General features: G+C 36.2%; 1 protein-coding gene across 4 annotated transcripts; it reads left to right on the forward strand.

Annotated features, from left to right (window-relative positions):
- The first annotated feature begins 2,910 nt into the window (after nucleotides 1-2,910).
- LOC100890241 lies at nucleotides 2,911-19,343 on the forward strand. Of its 4 annotated transcripts, none has more exons than XM_030991528.1 (14): nucleotides 2,911-3,142; nucleotides 4,323-4,421; nucleotides 7,315-7,483; nucleotides 8,395-8,493; nucleotides 8,793-8,927; nucleotides 9,448-9,549; nucleotides 11,281-11,330; nucleotides 12,790-12,867; nucleotides 13,626-13,659; nucleotides 14,512-14,604; nucleotides 15,099-15,150; nucleotides 15,604-15,693; nucleotides 16,499-16,581; nucleotides 17,060-19,343. In XM_030991528.1, the coding sequence occupies exons 3-14, from the start codon at nucleotides 7,403-7,405 to the stop codon at nucleotides 17,426-17,428; spliced, it is 1,266 nt and encodes a 421-aa protein (XP_030847388.1). In that variant the 5' UTR covers nucleotides 2,911-3,142; nucleotides 4,323-4,421; nucleotides 7,315-7,402; the 3' UTR covers nucleotides 17,429-19,343. The 4 variants fall into 4 exon arrangements, with proteins under 4 accessions (XP_030847388.1, XP_030847385.1, XP_030847386.1 ...); XM_030991525.1 differs by having other exon boundaries at nucleotides 2,912-3,142; nucleotides 15,598-15,693; XM_030991527.1 differs by having other exon boundaries at nucleotides 2,913-3,142; nucleotides 14,518-14,604; nucleotides 15,598-15,693.
- The last annotated feature ends 556 nt before the right edge of the window (nucleotides 19,344-19,899 follow it).

A 19,899-nucleotide genomic window follows, 5' to 3' on the forward strand; every position in this document is an offset into this window, starting at 1 on the left:
GTTTATGTGTCATTTAATCATCATTCTGTTTTGTAATAGTTGCATCCAATTGGTGTAATTTAATTCATATGCAGTTCCATTGCAAAAAACCGATGGAAAGGGTTACGCGTTAAGAAAATGTACACATTAGAAATTGAGAGACATAAGGAAGAGGATAGAAAAATAGAGAGAGAGAAACGAAAGGAAAGATAGTTGGTATAAAAAAAAGTTACAAAAAAGAAAGCGAGAGAAAAAAGGGAGAGAGAGAGAACTTAACTGATGCAGATTAAGATGAAAAGTGCAAGGTTACCTCAGAACTATTAAAGTAGTAGCCCTCATTACTCACTGCTATCCATGGGAATTGAGATTTTCTATGAACAGTTTTATTCTAAATTGTATCAGGTAAAAAAAAATCACAACTTAAAAAAATCCTCTATCTGATTTTTATATCTGATTTTCCTCATATTTTCACTTATCTGTTTCAAGTAATTTATTCTGTCACAAAATCAATCTCACAGAGTAATTTTGGCACGAAATAAATCGCAACAAAGTGATTTTCTCCACGGAATCAACTGTCCATGGAATCACTGTTGAGATTAATTTTGTCAAACCAGGAAATGATTTTGAGAATTATCTTTTCCAAATTAAAGAATTATTTACATGTATATCAAATTTAACATACACAAAAGAATTACGCCCCAGTTTGATATGTAAACTAATCTATTGTTTAACACAAATTTATTTCGATCTACATATACCCCAACGTTTTTTCAAGTTGGGAGTATGGCAAATGACTTTAGATTACTCTCTGGCATGGCTCCAAAAGTGGCACCTGAAATGGGCGGGTAGGAAGCATGACATTGAGAAAGAGGGACAGAGAGAGAGAGAGAGAGAATCAAAGAAAAGGGGGATAGAAAGATGAGGAAGAGAGAGAGAGAGAGACAGAGGGAGAGAGAGAGAGAGCATGAAAATATACATACATGTACATTACCTGTATAAAAAGATCATTTTTAAGACCTAACGAGAGTAAATTAAGTCTCATCAAAATGATAATCATGCTTTGAAACATAATGAAGAGGGAAGAGGGAGAGACGGAAATAGAGAAAAGGGAAAGGTTTAGCTTTTAGTATCCCATAGTGTATACATGAGTTTCGGCCAATGAAATGTATGAAACCATTTGGCTTCTGTTAATCTTTTACTCATTTAGTGTTTTTAGGGGGTGTCAGTAAATCGTGAACTATATGATTATTCAAATACAACCTCTGCATGAATAAAGTGAGCGATGCAGCTTATATATACATTATGTACCTCTACCTACCTCTGCCACGTACCATCCTACCCCAACCGCCAATCTCCCTACTAGTACTACCTTCCAACCCTTTCTTCTATCCTACATCTTCTGCTACCCTACCTCTACCACTACTTCTACCGCCACCATACCTCTACCACTACCTCCACCACGCACCTTCCTACCTCTACCACGTACCATCCATGGGTGTCGATCCGTAACTGATACCTATTCATCAGGGGGGGATGATCTATTCATTCATCCCCCCCCCCCTGATGAATAGGTATTACGTAAGTATCGACACCCATGGTACCATCCTACCCCAACCGCCAATCTCCCTACCTCTACTACCTTCCTACCCATTCTTCTACCCTACATCTACTGCTACCCTACCTCTACCACAACCCTTCCTCTGCCGACCCTTTACGTCTACGTCTACTACCAACCTATACCTCGCCACTACCAACCTGCCTCCACGTATACTACCAAACGACCTCTACTACCATCTTTTCGCTACTACCTCCTACTTCCTGGTTTGACAAAAAACTCAATCAATCCGTGGACAAAATCACTCGTGGGAGTGATTGTTGTATTGACAAATAATTTTCCTTCAAACGGGGGGGGGGGGGGGGGACTTATCGCACCGACGATCAGGCATCACAACACTTGTAGAATGAACTGTGTACTGAAGCGAGAACAAAGAAACATGTTATTGTCATGTCACGATGACCAGTCGAAACCATTCATTTCATGATACATGCCCATGTTATGAAGAATTCAGGCAGTGATGATTCTCCTTTTATAAACGCTTTAATTTCGACCCTGTATTGATTATTTATCATTGATTTTTATAAGTCGTTGAATGGGGAGGAGTGATGAATGGGGGCGCCATCGTATGCTGAATATAAATGTACATTCGCCAATGTTAAAGAATGTGAAAGAATGTCACTTGGTCGTATTCGAGGACGCAAAACGAAATGTCTAGACAACGTATCGGTCACACCGCCAATCCGACTCATTCCTGGCAATTGGGCGTAATATCATAATAGGCCATTTTTGTAATGTAACCAAATGTAATGCATACGTGTTTGTGAAGTGCCTCGATACAAACTATTTAATTCACCTGATAAGAATAATAGTATTTTATTAGACGAAAACCGAACTGCATACATTTGTTGTTGCCAGGTAGGACAAAAATGATGACTTGTCCTACCTCGCAACACATATGCAGTTTGCATTATGACTATTGAAATACAATTATTCTTATCAGCTGAATGAAGTAAATTGTATTGAGGCACTTCACAAAGACTTGTGTATTATATTTGGTTACATTACGAAAATGGCCTATTCTGTTTGGTCCCCTGTAGATCTGAACTCGGTAGCAGTGGTACGTGTGACTGGGGTATTAGGGACTTTTAGATTTGCGTGGACTGATATGTGTGACGTCCATTCAAGGCAGTGCATTAAAAGGACGTCGATCGTAGCAATTCCCATTGTCTTCGTGCGAATCTAAAAGTCCCTATTATGCTTTACGATACATCTCAAAGGAATGAAGAATGAGATCACGTGGTATTGCACACACGTGATTTCCATTCAAACAATGATAATTCTTCTTTTGTAAACATTTACTTCGACCTTCCAGCCCCACTTCTCTCTTGTATGGGCTACGATGTAGAACATGCAAACACACTTTTGAGAAGTATTACGCAACCAGTCAATAATGCACTACGCTAATATATCGAACCTATAATTCAAACGAATGCGTTTGGATACTGCCACAATTAATCCTGACACGATTAAGGTAATGCAGTTTCTGTGTTTGTTTCAAATGACTGCATTTATAGGGACATTTCATCGCTGACCTTCACCAGTGTGGTAAGCATTGACATGAACTTTCTCTTTATCATTCGACATCATTTAGACAATTGTGACTCTTCTAAATCATACATGCACGCGTAGTAGACTGATGATCATTATTAATGGAGTACGCTAGGTACTTAGAATGTAAAATTAATGATTTGTTTCAATATACATTAGCAAAACACCATATGGAATGATGGAAAGCAAGATAATAGTGACCAAGTGGGTTGCCTGATAATCGGAACGATAGTCATGAAAGTCATGTTGGGTGTGGTAGAGGGTTTTGCGGCTGAATTGGTCTATAGCATAGATTCCCACTATGCACAGCTCCACTCATATAATGCCTGCCTTTCTCTACAATATTCAACTATATCTCACATTAGAAGGGTTTTCGGTTGAATATGATACATCTCACAAGGATACTGCATTCACCCCCTACCCCACCCCTTTTCATTTATTACGAATATATTATAGTAATATAGTTGTTGTTTTTTATCATGGGTATATTCATTCATATATGAAACTTCAGATTAAATTGTCAAAGCCACTCATAAACATAATAAAAGTGGAAATAGGAGGGAAAATATATTACTTTTACTTTAGGCGGTAAGTGGTATGGAAAGGAAAGTTTGAGATATGAGATATTTACACGGTTTAGTTTGATGCGCAGCAATCGTGGCAATGTTGTTTCGATGTTTTGATAAAAGATGACGTCATTCACTATTACACAAAACTAGATTGGATCACATTCATTATTCAAATTCAAGTAGCTTCAATAATCAATAACTAGCTAACTACAAAATTATGATTGATTGTGATAGTCAAAGGTACAGACCTCCAATAATTTCTTTGGCGTCATTTTAAGATAAGACTAAAATGATAACACAATGTCGACCAAAAGACTGATAATTATCTTCATTAGCTTATTACAGTAATCGACTATTTGACTTTACTGTATTATTTTGATTGAACTGCACACAGTGCAGGTACAGACGTGTCAGAATTAATTGGCACCTTACAATCAATCGAGAATACCTACCGGTACATGCTTTTTACGGACTTCGAACTTTGTAAATAAAAGAAACCCGGCCAACACTGATTGTATGTAGTGATCACGAGATCATGCTTATTTTGACATTCCTAATTCTTCCTCTCATTTCTACTGAAATCTCTCTCCGCATAACACTAATGATAGATACAACAGTTTCTTTGTCGAGGCCATGATTAGCAATGCGTGAATGAATGAATGGGGGAAACCACCAATGCGATACTATACCAACTTTAAACAGATCAGGTGAGTCAAATAAAGAGATACTCTATGCTTCATTGTGGTTTTAAAATACCTACATTCGGACGGCTCCTTAACCATGTTAACCGTGCAAGCAATATTTAATACTATATTGGGGATTGCTTCTCAAAATAATGGTTTAGCGTTATGTAGTATACTGCGTTGTGTGGGAATTATACGTTGATTCCGACAAGATAGTGTTATTTTCATAAACATGTATATTTTATTATATAAATTTAACTTCTTAATAGATAGGCCCATGCCAAAAAACACTTCCAAACGCTATAAACGATAAACTTCTTCCAATATGAGAACGTTACGATGAATGATACATGGGTAATGAAATGTCGAGTTGAGGTCAATTCAACGACCTCGTTATAACCCTTTCTTGTCTATCTTATACAGGTTGTAATTTTTCCTTTTCATAGTTCACAAGATGAACGTTTTGATATCGATTATGGATGGAGTAAGGACTTTCATTGTACAGTCAGATTCATAGCTAAGGGTCCTTTTATGTCTGTACATGTATATCATTTTTTAGATGCCATCAGGCGTTTACGGGCAACTATCCCCGAACTATCAGCATAATTATACAACTATCCCCTTAGTAAATATTGCCCTGGACATCTACACCACATTTTATATCAACTAAGTAACTTCTTCGTAAAACTCCTCGTTAATAGTTAGTGTATTTTTCAGTTGGAAGTCGTCCTGGATAATGGTCCCTGACGGTAGTTACCTATCGCCGGTAGATGTCCGAGGATAATTGCATGTTACATGTACCTTCGACCTGATGGCAAAAGCAAAATATAAGTTGATTCGATACGAAACTGCTTCGTAAAGTGAAACTCCTCTTGGTATAAATGACAACCTTTATTTGCTTTCCAATTGCTCCCTCCACACATCCGCACAGTACAGCACCAACTCTACACACGTTGTTTACGTACGTTATAATCAAGATATTTTCCGTTTCCCTAAAGACATATTTGTTTACGTTATAATCAAGATAATGTCCTTTTCCCTTTCTAACTGTAATCTAATACATGTTTTACATGAGAAAAAGTAGGAGTAGAATTAAATGAATAGTTAATTGAGTATGTATTTATTTATTGAAAAATGTTTGTACTCGTCCATTGTAGTTTGATTTATGCATTTGTAGTATGTAAACTTTTCGTTAAGATTGTAAAGTACTTAGGGGATTTTTGGGGGATTTTTTATCAAGCGCTTTAGAAATATTTGTTTATTACTATTATCATTAATCCCTTTAATGGTTTGTGGGCAGACAGAGATTACTACAATAATGGTTGTTTGATCTTATATCAAAATGTATCATTGACATGATACGGGCACCAATACTCTTTGGAGAGAGGGAAGAAAAAAACGTCATTGACTGCTAGTTGTTAAATCACAGTGTAGCCAATCGAAAGATGGGGATCCCCAACATTTCTAGCATGATGCAAATGTACATATATATGTGTCCAGTAAAAATGGCATTGTTTATTTTTCCTATTGCACTTTCGATTTCTAACATTGTAGGCTATAAGCCCCTCCCACACTCTCTCACCCCCACGCACACACGCACGCATACAACCCGCTTCCTGCATGTTTTGTTCCCGTAATCATGTTTTGGTCATGTTTTGAAATTATAAAAATGTCCAAGTCTATGTATTTTTGCCGTATTCTATATTCGAATCCGTTTTCATCACTTATAAGTATGCCGTGTTGAATTAGATAGCAAAGGGAAGTGACTAATTAAAATAATATTTAAAAAACAGAGGCTTGATGACCTACATTTTAACCTCAACTTAAAGTTATCGTAAGCAGATTGTAAAACGGTGTAAGATGGCAAACTGTTAACTCTATCATACTGCGTTTTTATCTATTACCCTCGATTGAAACTAGCTAGAATGACGCGGCAGTTGTTTATAATTAGCTAACTGTGGAATCCTTTGTTTGATTTATCTTAGTCCCGTAACTAAATCATAATTTAGTAGCATTGGTAGCAGAATGTAGTTAATAGTTAACTATAAGCTAAACAAAGCTCCCTGTGTAGGAGATAAGAATAGGCTTATTTAGCTCACACGTGCTAATTATTTACATAGACTGCCATACCATAATACACAAAATAGTCACAGGTTCGTATTGGAAGTGAGTTTATTGCAATTGTAATTCCTATCAATTGCCTACAATATGTACTTCTATTGCTTCCTCTTCATTCACTTCGAGTTGAAAATTATTTCCCGAATAGTAAAATTACTTACTTACATACATACATACATACCTACATATATATATATATATATATATATATATATATACATTAAATGTTGACTGACACGTGTGTGTATGTGTGTAGGTAGGTATGTGTGTATTGATGGATGTATTTCCAGTCTCTAATGGCAATAGCATGTTTATATTGGCATTTATACCTTACAGTCGAACCAGCTCGAGTGATATCAAACACTACAATGGTATTCTCAAATTATATTACTACGACAAGCTTTTTTTTAAAGCTTAAAGGACTGTTAGAGATTGGAGTATAACTACCTACAACAACTACTACTACTACTACTACTACTACTACTACTTCTACTACTACTACTACTACTACTACTACTACTACTACTATAACTACTACTACTACTACTACTACTACTGCTGCTGCTACTACTACTACTACTACTACTACTACTACTACTACTACTACTATAACTACTACTACTACTACTACTACTGCTGCTGCTGCTGCTGCTACTACTACTACTACTACTACTACAGCTACTACTACTTCTAAAAGCTAATCAAAGGTGAGGAAAACACAGAATGCAATTAATTGTTTTCAAAATCATAACTTCCTTGTGAAATGAACAAACAAATATTGTCTTTTTTCATTTTCAAGGTTCAGGTTACTATATAGACATGGTGAACATCGTACTTATCCCGAGTGAATTACGTTTCTATGGTAACCAGTGAGATTGGAAGAATAGATGATGGAGGTTGGCATCGCCTGGACTGATAGTGATCTGTGCTATCGGCCTTGCAACATCACAGAGAGCGACAGGGAGAAGGCAAGTAACTGCTGCACACTCTAAAATAAAAGTGGGATAAATTTTGAATATATTTCTGTGTCCGACGAATGTTTGGGTGATTACAATTATGCCCAAATCAGTCAGGTGAGTTTTGCTCAATTTTTAGTAAAAGGTGATCGAGATTTGGAGAGAAAAAAATAATACTCCAGTTGGGCATACGGTTTGCCTAATGTTGGTCGGACATCAACAGTTTCCTCACGTTGCGCATCTGGAAAAACTGACTAATAATTTGCTTAGGGGGAAGACAATTTTGAAATTATGGCGATTTTAAATATTCCGAAAAGCGTGTTACAGAAGATTGCTGCTTAACCCTCTATAATTGTCTAAAAAGCATCACATAGACATTTGAGGCTTGGACCGAGAATTTTGAAATTAACATTAACAATTATTGGGGAGACCGCCACTTCATATTTTGAACATATGCCATCTCGTATTTGGAAAATGAGGTGGTCTGTTAATATTTTGTCTAATTCTTTTTGTATTTATTATGACAAAATTAGATTGTTACGATAACTCGCTGTCAAGTTTCCTTTATGCAATTGGAATGTCGATTGTAAGGGAGCAGACGTTTGCGCGAGAACGATTCCAATATTTCAAGACCATTGTATGAACGGTTCAACCTCCTTGCCCTTTTCGGAAGTGTTTTAAAACATTTAGTGGCACCAGAGCAGGTAATAAAGGCGGTAAGCTAAAAGAAGATGATAAAGAAACGTATGATCTACACTATTTACACTAAATTCCATTTTACTTCATTGTGTACCTTGATTAAACCGTTTCATGAAACCACAATGGGAAGTCATTTCTATAAATATGAAAATTGTTTTGTGGAACAATTATAAAGGATAATTTCAATTGATGATTTTTGTTTTTCTTCTTCTTCATGACAACAGATATTCCGGATCTGGTTTGGTTTTGGAATCGTAAGTTTGATCGCTGTTCTTGCTATCATTGGACATGCCGTGGTAAAGAGACTCTTCTTTACTTCAGAGGTAGGATTTAAAACGTTCTTTTATTTTCGTTCCGAAATAAAAATTGGAATTAAATTTGTTGAATAAATAGTTCTATTGTTCCATTTCATGTGCGAAATGATTATCTTGAAGATCATCTCTCTTTCTTGTTCTCTTTCTTTCTATCTTTCTTTTGATTTGGCTTTCTCTCTCTCTCTCTCTCTCTCTCCTTCTTCCTCCTCCTTTCTCTCTCTCTCTCTCTTCCTCCCCTCTCATAATCTCTCTGACGTTCTCAACTCACGATATATTTATCATCATCTTTTTTTGGGGTCTTATTACAGGTTCGACCTTTGATGCATCTATCCATCGCTAACACAGGGTTCTGCATATGTCTTATACTACTCACGTGTTTCTATATGTTTTCATCGAAAAATAACATCGAGCGAACGACTTTTTATCTGATTACGCTTGAAGAGGTAAGGCCAAAATTTAAAAAAAAAGCAATTTCTACATGTAGTTTATAGTCCCCTCCTCCTTCATGTGTATCGGCTTGCCTCAATTTGTTTGTTATTTGATTTTTATTATGGTTCTGAAATCAAATAAATGTCAATCTGAGGACATCAAGTTACTGAAGTCGACAAAATTCATCAATATTACAATAATTTCGCCTTGCATTTAGTCTCTGTAATGTATGTACTCATGAAATTTGGATTTACATAATTTGTGTTGAAATTGATCCAATAGCATTTATATGTGCAGACAAAATATAAAATATAAAATATCGTGGAACCCCTTTCCCATTTTAGAAAATCAGTATTAGAAACTAGGTATCAATCTTACTTGGCCTGAGTTAAGAATGATAATGAAGTAAAACTATTAAATCTGATACGCTCAAGGTTTCACACCCTATTTTCAATGATTTATTTCATTATTACCTTAATTTTATAGTTATATTTCATTATTGTTTCATTATTTTTTCATTTATATTTTCCATAGTTCTTTTACCTCATCTCGTTCAATCTGACTGCAAATTATACAATAGTAGACTACGTCCGACTGAGGAATAAACTGCGCATGTCTGAGGAACTCCAATTAGAGGTGAGTAACAGTGGTCGAGGGGTTCATTCACTTGACTCTCAACCCAAGGGTTTAGGGTTCGAATCTCAGCCTGGCACTAACGTTTCTGTGAAAAGATATCAATCCGCTGACCGCGGTAATAATTTATCTGTAAGGCGCTTAGAGACACATCGTCTATGGATCAAGCGCTATGTTCACCCAAAATACTATTATAATTGTTATTATTATTATTGCTATTATTATCAATGAGTGTAGTGATGCAATGTCTTTACCCAGATTGCCAAAAGTGAATAAGCATAAAGTTGACATTAGATGTGATGAGTGTTTGTTTTTATTAATGAAGAGGTTTGTTTGTAGCCTAACAGATCATCTACATGGTAGTTGATAAAAGTATAGCGACAATATGATCAAAGTCCTCTGTTTTATCAACATGACACTATTCGTGTACATGCCATGGTATGTTAGGCTGAGAGCGTCAGTTCGTTCTCAGGATATGAGTGACAAGGTATTAATCAAAACGCATATACGCTGCATGCCTTTGCAGGGAATGAACAATAACTGATCCCTTACTTATAAAGGAAGGAGTTTCTTCCGCTTGTACCGCTGGGGTGACACTACTGCTACATGGCCATTGATTTTATGGCTAATCATCGCAATAAAAGTTTTGAATATATATGCTTATTATACAACTTTTATCTCGTAATCTGACTGATAACGGTTTTTAACGTTTCACTGGGTGGACCATCTTTCCAAGACAAAGAACCTACGTGCAGAGTCATGAGTCAATAGTGTTTGAATGCCTACTAAAATGATTTATTATCATCGCAAGAATAACTTTGTAAACTCTTTATTATTATAATCTAAACTGATTGTTTAGCTAATAGACGTGTATTACATATCTAATCGGGTAAGCCATAGGTTATCAACACAGATTATACGAGCAGAGATTTTAATGCATGCATGCAGGCATTTCAAATTTTTGGCCACAGTCCTATTTACTTAAAGTTCTTAAGATCAAAAGTCCAACAGAGCTAGGCTATTTGTGGGACCACACCCAACTTGTAAAACTGAAAAAGTATCTCTTTACAAAAACACTCTATCCGTTCGCAAAAATGCAAGTCAAATTAGTTTTTCAAACCTAGTTTTATAAGATATTGTATTATATCACTTTATTGAAATATTTTTTGACGCCCAGGATTTAGGACGCAAATTCAGAAAATATTCTTACGTAAACAAGCAATTTTAGGGACTGAACGTTATATTAGTACGCTATGTTAACCCCATAAAACACAATTTCTAAGACATTTTACCCTCCATACATCTGGGTACGAAAGAAATGGGATCCTGCGGAAATATTAGCGAGAAAGTATTCTCTATTCCTACTTTTCTGTACACTTTATTAAGTCCTTTCTTGTGGCGCCCTGAACACATGCTCCGTCCCCTATTTGAATGTACGGTGTCTAACTTACAATAAAGAAAATTTCGATCATGTCTATCTTCGGTTTCGTTTATCTACAGTCTCTTCGATATTCCGACCAGTTGTCCAAGAGTCCAAGACAAACATCATTGATTTTAAGCCTTCACATTGGATATCAGAATTTTCATGATGTCTCACATGTCTCCCGAACCTTTGGTCTTATGAACCCTCCGCCGTGTAAACTCTTCGGTCAACTAGGACGTCACTTCCACTTTCACGCGTACGCCTAGTATGATATATCCGACCTATTTTTGTATTTTTGTATTTTTTTGCAGACCCATTCTACAATGAAGAGAACGTTAAGACTTACTTACGTGCTGTCGTGGTAAGTTTTGCTCACATGGCGCATTATAAATGTTCACTATTATTATTATTATTATTATTTAGAAAAAAGTCTCTCCCGATTTGACGGATGAAACAAATGCATGCTTGTTTATCATGGATAAGCTAATAGCCCAGAAATGTTCATACCACTGCCCATAACTATCATTCCTTGCACATGTTTTCACAGATTCCGTTATAAAATTAATATTTTAGGTGCCTATTGATCATATTTTGGGGGATTAATTTAGACCTCTGTTATTTGTATCATTACTTGGTCATAATAGCGATGAGAAATAAGAGTTATCAGTCATTATCATTGAAAAATGCATGGTTTATACGTATAATTATCAATCACAATTATAAACGATGATCAGACTATTGTATTTTATTTTATTTATAAATTAAATTTATCGAGAGGTGTACATAAATCCCCTTGTCTAGCGCACTTTTAAATCTGTTTTTGTCAATATTCAAATAAATGCAGCAAATCACTCCTACGCCTAATACTGCCCATACACATTTTATTCAGAATCACGATGAGACATTGTTTGCAGATTTGCCTTCTGTTTGGGGAATTTCTAGATCATAACATCCAAGAGCAAAATCAATATTGATATGGAATGGCAAACACTACTACGACATATTTTTCGTCTCCCTGTCAACCACATATCTCCACTTCATGACTAAAATGAAGTAAAATTTGTGTAGTGATATTCCAGTAAACATAATGCGCTCCCATGACCTGACCTGCCCAATGAAATAATGTTCAGACTTTATAGACCGTTTCGTACCTTGCTGAGAACGTTCTCTGTCACGTGTCTCTCATTTTTACCACTTTGTGCATGAGTGGAAATATGAAAGTGCAGGCTTATTTATTTATTTTCCATGTTAGAGGTACTATGTCTCATTTGCAGTCAACATCAAATTCTGTAGAACTTTGCAGGAATTGTGAATATGTCACGTATACCATATATTTCATATGTAAACGTTAGCAGTGTCCTGGTATTCAAACTACGCAAGGAACCGTTTACTTTCTAGACTTTACTGTCAGACACTATTAAGTGACTGATTTAATTCTTTTTTCTTGATAATAGCATACATACAATGAGCTGTAAAGGGTACATGAGCATTTGACTACATCAATAACCCACTTCTTGTAATAATGGCCATAATTAAACTGATTGAATCTTTGCGCAGCACAAAACGTACGACCATTTGGTTCAAGGGTCTGAACATCAGACTATTTACTAAATGTATTGCAAGCACTAAAGTCAATTTTACCCACAAAAAACATTTCCAAGCCTTTTCGTTTGAAGGGAAGTTCTAAATTAGTATTATTTAGTTAATGCTGGTGGAATTTAACCTTTTCATTTTTGGGGGCCTGCAAATGGGGCATAGTGCGGATATACATATTGAATTGATGAGATAATATTTGTTTTGCAACCCATTTTGTCAAACAGGGTTTTACCCCCTCTACTGTTGATACCAGTCACAGTTGCTGTGCTAGCGGAGCCTGTGAAAATACAACTCTGTTTATTGTACGTATATTCAGATCTTATTCAAATATTGACCCCAGTCTCAAAATACCTAAATAATATTTGCTCGACCTTTGAGAGGGTAATTGTGTTAGACATTTTCAATTCAAGCTGGAATTGGATTATATTTTCATAATCGAAATTCATTTAATCGTATTATTAGCAAAGTTTAAATTGATTCACGGAAATGTATGACGACCATTCACCAGTGTGCATTTAACGTTGCCTTTAGTTCTGGACTCATGAAAGATATTTGAAATAATTATTAAATAGTAAGGACAAAAATTAATTTCCTTTAGATGATTATAATCATATTCACAGCTGGTATTATCAATTCGCAAACATTTAGTGGGGTTTCCTATTATTATTTTTGATTGAATGACTCGTATATGAAAAATGAAATACGACTGTGCAAGTCTCAGCAGATTTTCATGGTACTAAGGGGAAAAAAAAGATATGCGCCTATTTTCTTACCATCGTAATGAATATTAATCCAACATGGTTTCAATGTCCGGCCATTTTAAAATAATACTATTTCATTGAAAGGTGAAACCCTGTACTCTTTTAAACATGAATGTCGACGTATTAGTAAAATGATTTGTAGTAGATGATGCCTCCTGTACTATGAATGTTTATAGACATGCCGGAAAAACTCTATATATTTGGTGACAAATACCCTTCCGGCCTCGACCTTTAGGCTGCTTTAATCGGATTACTCATAAATAATAGTATTAATTGATGGATGTATGTTTTCCTTACAGATGTCCATCTGTCATATACTATCCAATTAGTGAGGTATGTTACATAAGTAAGAATAGACCATTTCGTAGTTAGCACATGGGTCAAATGACCCCAAATATCCACAGATCTTTTACTCATAGAGAAGTCCCACTTTGTGTATTTTAGAATAATCAATGCCAAAGTCATGTATGTGCTTCATGCCTTCATGAATAGCTTTTGTTCGCCCTCTTGTATCATAGAATGTATATTAGGTGCACATATGATTATGAATAATGATTACATAACATGAGCACGTATCCATCTCGGTTGGTTTTACAATTTTATCACAAATTACCTTTATCGGCTCATGCGCATGTTGTATCTACGAAATGGTCTAATAGACCGCATGATGGCTCATTGGTAGAGTAGTGGTTTCGTAACCCGAAGGTTCCTCTTTCGAAACCATGTCGATACGCTATTGTCCTTTATTAAGACTACAATTGTCAATTTTCAAAAGATTTAAAGTCATAAGTTCCCCTTGTGGTGTACTTAAAACCCTCCTCGCTTTCATAGCAGTCAGGTAAAACAACCCAATAAGCTTTTTCATGGGGGGACAGAGGGGAGGGGGACAACCAGATGTGCCGACAAATTGATCTAAATAGACTGACATTGCATTTTAATTAATATTTAATACCCGAGGCAATTCTTTCTGTTACTGCACTTAACCCCCTTCTCCCCTCCCTAGATTATTTCTCTTTTATCACATTAATCTGAGAATTGTTTATACAATTGTTATATATTGTTTAAATGTTAAAAGATATTTAAATTACGAGGTCAGAGCCGAAGTAGAGAAAGGAGCGATTTGTTACCAACTTGATGTTTCTTTACTCCTCATAACCACTATTTTCTTTATTATTCTCACCCTGTCAACAGGACACAATATTTGAAAACGGCTTTCTAAAGAATTACGGCATCATCTTAGTCATTGCGGCGTTTGTAGTCGTAGCAATAGTTATGTCGGTGAGTTTTCTATTAATTAGTTGTTTGTTCAAATGAGATATGATGATTACTTTCAATATATTATAAATATCACATTTATTATAGAAACATAACTGTACTCTTCCGAATGAATGACAATAACGATGATATTGCATAACAGGTTGAGAGGCACAGTAAACTGCAGCTCATGTTGAAAGCCATTGAATTTTTAAAAAGAAAATTAATTCATGCAATGAATGACAATGATTCGATTATACTTTATGATGTTGTTACTAGAAAACAAGTTTAAAAGAAGAATTTCATGCTTACAATCTTCATCATCAAACACTAAAATGCAGCACTTCTTATTTGATGTTTTTTTTTTCATCTGCAAAATATCAGTTGAATAACTTCGCCTGCTAGGCTGACAACATTGTCCCACTATGAAATGTGTGTATTGGCCTATATAGATTTGGTTCAACCGAAACTCTGAAATCCTGTCCTAACTTGTAATTTATATGCACTTTGTTTGTCAGATTTTTTTCTCGTTATCATGGGGAATATGTTCCAAGTTATCAAAGCGACAGAGTAAGTTGATTTGATTTGATTTGATTTCCATTTTATCTTTCTGTAAGACAGTTTCATTGGGTGATTATCATAAACGCGCCATGAGAATGCTTCAATGCCTATGCTTTAATCATGGACATTCCGGTACAAAATGTACCCGGAAGTCCATATGATATAAAACTACAGATTATTACGTTTAACCTGTTCGATAAATTGTTGCATATTTGTATGGGTACTCATTTGATAATTTGGTTATTATTTTGTGAAGGGAATAGACCCATTTACCCCCCCCCCCTCCCCTCCCCCAACAAACAAAAGAATTGAATGTCTTCTAAATGTAGCCTAAATCGTGTATAACGTAAAGTGTTTTTTTTCGAGATCGATTCCAAGTTTATATAAATTACGATTCCCAATATAAAAATACAGTGCAACCTTTATACGTTATTCTGTTTGTACGTTTATGATAAGACACAGCTATTGACGTATATGAGCAAACCACAATCAGATGGATTCGCAGGAGGATGTCATTGAATGTATTTGGTTTCTTCTACTGCTGGACACCAAGTAAGGAAAAGTTCATTCTTCATCTTCTTCTTCTTCTTCTTCTTCTTCTTCATCTTCTTCTCCGTCTTCTTCTTCGTCTTATTCTTCGTCTTCATCTTCATCTTCATCTTCGTCTTCTTCTTCTTCTTCTTCTTCCACTTCGTCGTCTTCTTCTTCTTCGTCTTCTTCGTCTTCTTCTTCGTCTTCGTCTTCGTCTTCGTCTTCGTCTTCTTCTTCGTCTTCTTCTTCGCCTTTTTATTTTTCTCCTCTTTATTTTTCTCCTCCTCCTCTTTCTCCTCCTCCTCTACCTCCTCCTCATCTCCCTCCCCCAGCCTCTTCCTCCTCTTCTTCCTCTACTTCCTCCTCATCTTTCCCTTCGTATACATCCGAAATAGGGGTAGCTTTTGGTGTGACCCTTTCCAAACAAAGCGGAATTTCCCGCAAATTTTGTATTTTAAAAATATGTTTGGGAAAGCCAGAAACATAAATGGCCTTTTTTTTCTGGTCGGAAAATTTGTCGGCAAATTTTGTCCGATACCTCCCCATTCCAATGAGCTGTGTCCTTGAATGATAATATTTATTCCTTACAATTTTCCCTTAGTTTTGCATTCAACACCTCTCTTTCGCTTAATCTATATAGGTATACATTTCTAAAGCTAGTGTTTTTTTTTTACTTGTGTAAGCTCAAGAATGTATAGACCACATCAAATACAGTTAAAAGGCTCAATTCAAACACTTAAATAACGTAGATTTAAATTTTAAAAAATATTAATGAATTAAAAAAAATATTTAAAAAATCTTCACTGTTTTAATATTTGTGTTTCAGCTTTTATTCTTGCGATACTTGTTCTGGCGGTTGATCTTGTAAACCTGGAAATATCGAACTGTGCTCCACTATTTTATGTATGGGTAAGCATTAAAAGCCACCAGCGAGCCGTGGTCATACCTTTACATAATCTGAACAATTGTCGAACATTAGAAATAATCACGAACTAAATGGAGAAGGATGCCGTTTCTTGTCAAATAACGAGAAGTTATTTTTCTGATCTCGTTTTTAACTATCTAGGCATAGTCGTATTCAAATATAGTTTTTACTTTCTGCCGCTGTAGATGGATGCCGGAAGTGGCTTGTTGATAGATAGAATATAGACTATATTAGACTAAGTTTGTCTTCTGTTTGTTAAATTCCACAATTGAAACCAAACTAAAATAGATGTAAAATTTGTCCCAATCGCCAATAGATTTATCGGCCGCCTATTTAAATTTCTTCCCTCTCTTCATGATTGCGACTACAAAAGATCCAGATATTAGTTCTAATCTATATGGTTTGACTGAATTTGTTGCGAATTCTCTCTCTCTTTCTTTCTTTGTTGTTTTCATTTCAAAGGCTGTGACTGCTCCTTGCCACGGCCTCATCCTTGCAATCATTTACTTCGCCTCAATTTACTACCAAAACACCCAGTCTCAGTTTCGGAGAACGAGGCGGCCCTTCGGGTCCCGGATATACCGATTCTATGGGACAGGCAGTCAGCGAACCAAATGGCCCAGGGTTAGGACGCCCTCATCGAGTGTAAGCGAGGGTAACCAGGTAGGGGACACGAATTCGAATGTCGGCGGGGCGTCGTCGCCTTCTAGTACAGCCTCGCCGTCTGGGAATAAGAAAGTACAACGCCGCCCAAGTTTTCTCGGCTTGTTAAAGGCTCAAGATAACGAACTCTCGAAGGGCGATGGGGTTGACAATTCCGTCACCTTTTGAACAATGCAACACGAATGACCTGTGTCATTTGAAAAACCCATGAGTCATCAAGCTGGCCGGGAGTCCATAGACTTTGATGAATAGCTCAATAGCAACGAACTATATCAAGGATACTGCCGTACCGAAAAACCATGCAATAAAGAGTGTTAGTCGGCACAGGTGAATAATAGCACAGATAGAAAATTGTTAAGTTGATTTAAAAAAATAAGAACCACTAAAGTTATGGTCATGTATGGCAATTAAACAGCACACGCAACCACTGGCAATACGAAACACTCCAGCATTGCAGTGGCCAAGTAACAATCCACAACAATTATGTCATTAGGGTAGCATTCTACTTTGTTCAATGAAGATTGTTTTTATGTATTTTCTCTCTCTCTGATAAAGAATCAAACAATGGGTATTGTTTAACGTTATCCCTAAGGTGATTTATGTCATAATTTATGTCATAATCGCGTAAATGCTCAGATACTTTCCTGTTTACCTGCTGCATGACGCACGACGTGGCTCTTTCTTTTGTTACAGTACTGTGATGACTCGAAATAACGATGAAGATTTCTAGTTCATGTGGATTCTTTTCAGGCATCTTTTTTCCATATTGTAAAAATGAATTTGGAAAAAAAGAAACACACCTACTAGTTTCATACTCAATCTGAGAATAATACTTTAGACCTAAAGCCACAACTTATGTTGCTATGGTTGTTGTTTTCACTATTAGCTATTTATTCTGAATATAACCAGTTTCTGTCAACAATATCCTAGCACTGAAATACCCAAATCTTTATACAAGCGGATGTAATAAATTCTGCTCAAAAGATTGCCAAGATTAATGACCTGTGCCCCAGAAAAGGAATGACTGACCATTGTCCGAAATACCAGTGCGATGACAATAACAGATTTGTTGATTCAAGAATATTTGAGAATGCAAGGCAATATGAAGGTTATGGGAAACAATATCTATTCGGCGTTAGCAGTGTATTAGTCTTTTAGTATTTGCTCTTTTTTAATTCATTGGAATCGGAGTAAGCAAATATGGGTGTTCCTTTAAAAGTAAAAGCATACCAAACACTAAGAAATAAGGATGCAATAGGGGTGCAGATGTGCGTCCACCTATACGCGTATCAGGCAGAGGGTGCTGATGTAGTAGAATAGCTGTATCTTTATTTCTTAGTGTGCACAGTCTTTATTTATTCATTTTCTCGTTTAATCGTTCGTTTGGGGTTTTTTGTTCTTGTTTGGGGGAGGTCAGAGACTAAGGCACTAGTTAAACTTGCAAATCTCATCTGGAGTTATGGTGAAGTGGGTCTTTCGTTTTTTATTCGTGAACATGTCATTATGTTTGTTGCCATACTTGTTTATATCACAGAATTTGGCAAAGTAATAACAAATCAAATAGAAAATTCTTGAATTTTGAACGCTATGAATTCCGGAACAAGGATAAGTTTTTTTCATCATCTGTACAATTATAAGAATAATGATTAGAGACCTAACGTGAATGATTTTGAGGGAGAGATTGGTAGAGAGATAGTGATGGAGAGGGCATGCGAGAAAAAGAGGGAGATATATATTATATATATATATAGAGATAAATACAAAGAGAGAGGGGGAATATAGAAAAAGGTTGTGTGTGCGTGGGTGCGTGTTTGTGTGCGTATGGGATACATTCCTAGATTATTCAGTTAATACTATCACCTAAGATTGAGGTATAGGGCTCACCAATGTATGCAAATGAGCCATAAGAAACTGATTTTATTGGATCCCATACCCCTTCTATGTAAGCCGATCTTAATGTAAACAAAGTAATATTTATGGCAAAACTTATTGCCAGCAACGATTTGGCACAAATTCGATTTGTATGTTTTCTCGATGAAATCAATGTGATATCTATGATATTTTATTAAAGTTAGAAGGTATTTCTCCTCACTGTCTTCTCTCTCTATCCTTCTTGATCTCCCTCTCCCTCAGCACTCTCTCACACACACACACACACACACATATATAATCTCTCTCTCTCTCTCTCTCTTTCTCTCTTTCTCCCTCCCTTCTCTCACACACACATATAATCTCTCTCTCTCTCTTTCTCCCTCCCTTCTCTCACACACACATATAATCTCTCTATCTCTCTCTCTTTCTCTCTTTCTCTCTCCCTTCTCTCACACACACACATATAATCTCTCTCTCTCTCTCTTTCTCTCTTTCTCCCTCCCTTCTCTCACACACACATATAATCTCTCTCTCTCTCTCTCTCTTTCTCTCTTTCTCCCTCCCTTCTCTCACACACACATATAATCTCTCTCTCTCTCTCTCTTTCTCTTTCTCTCTTTCTCCCTCCCTTCTCTCACACACACATATAATCTCTCTCTCTCTCTTTTCCTCTTTCTCTCTTTCTCCCTCCCTTCTCTCATACACACATATAATCTCTCTCTCTCTCTCTTTCTCTCTTTCTCCCTCCCTTCTCTCACACACACATA

The sequence above is a fragment of the Strongylocentrotus purpuratus genome, unplaced genomic scaffold (assembly GCF_000002235.5).
Source record: "Strongylocentrotus purpuratus isolate Spur 01 unplaced genomic scaffold, Spur_5.0 spur5_scaffold_2, whole genome shotgun sequence".
Lineage (NCBI taxonomy): Eukaryota > Metazoa > Echinodermata > Echinoidea > Camarodonta > Strongylocentrotidae > Strongylocentrotus > Strongylocentrotus purpuratus.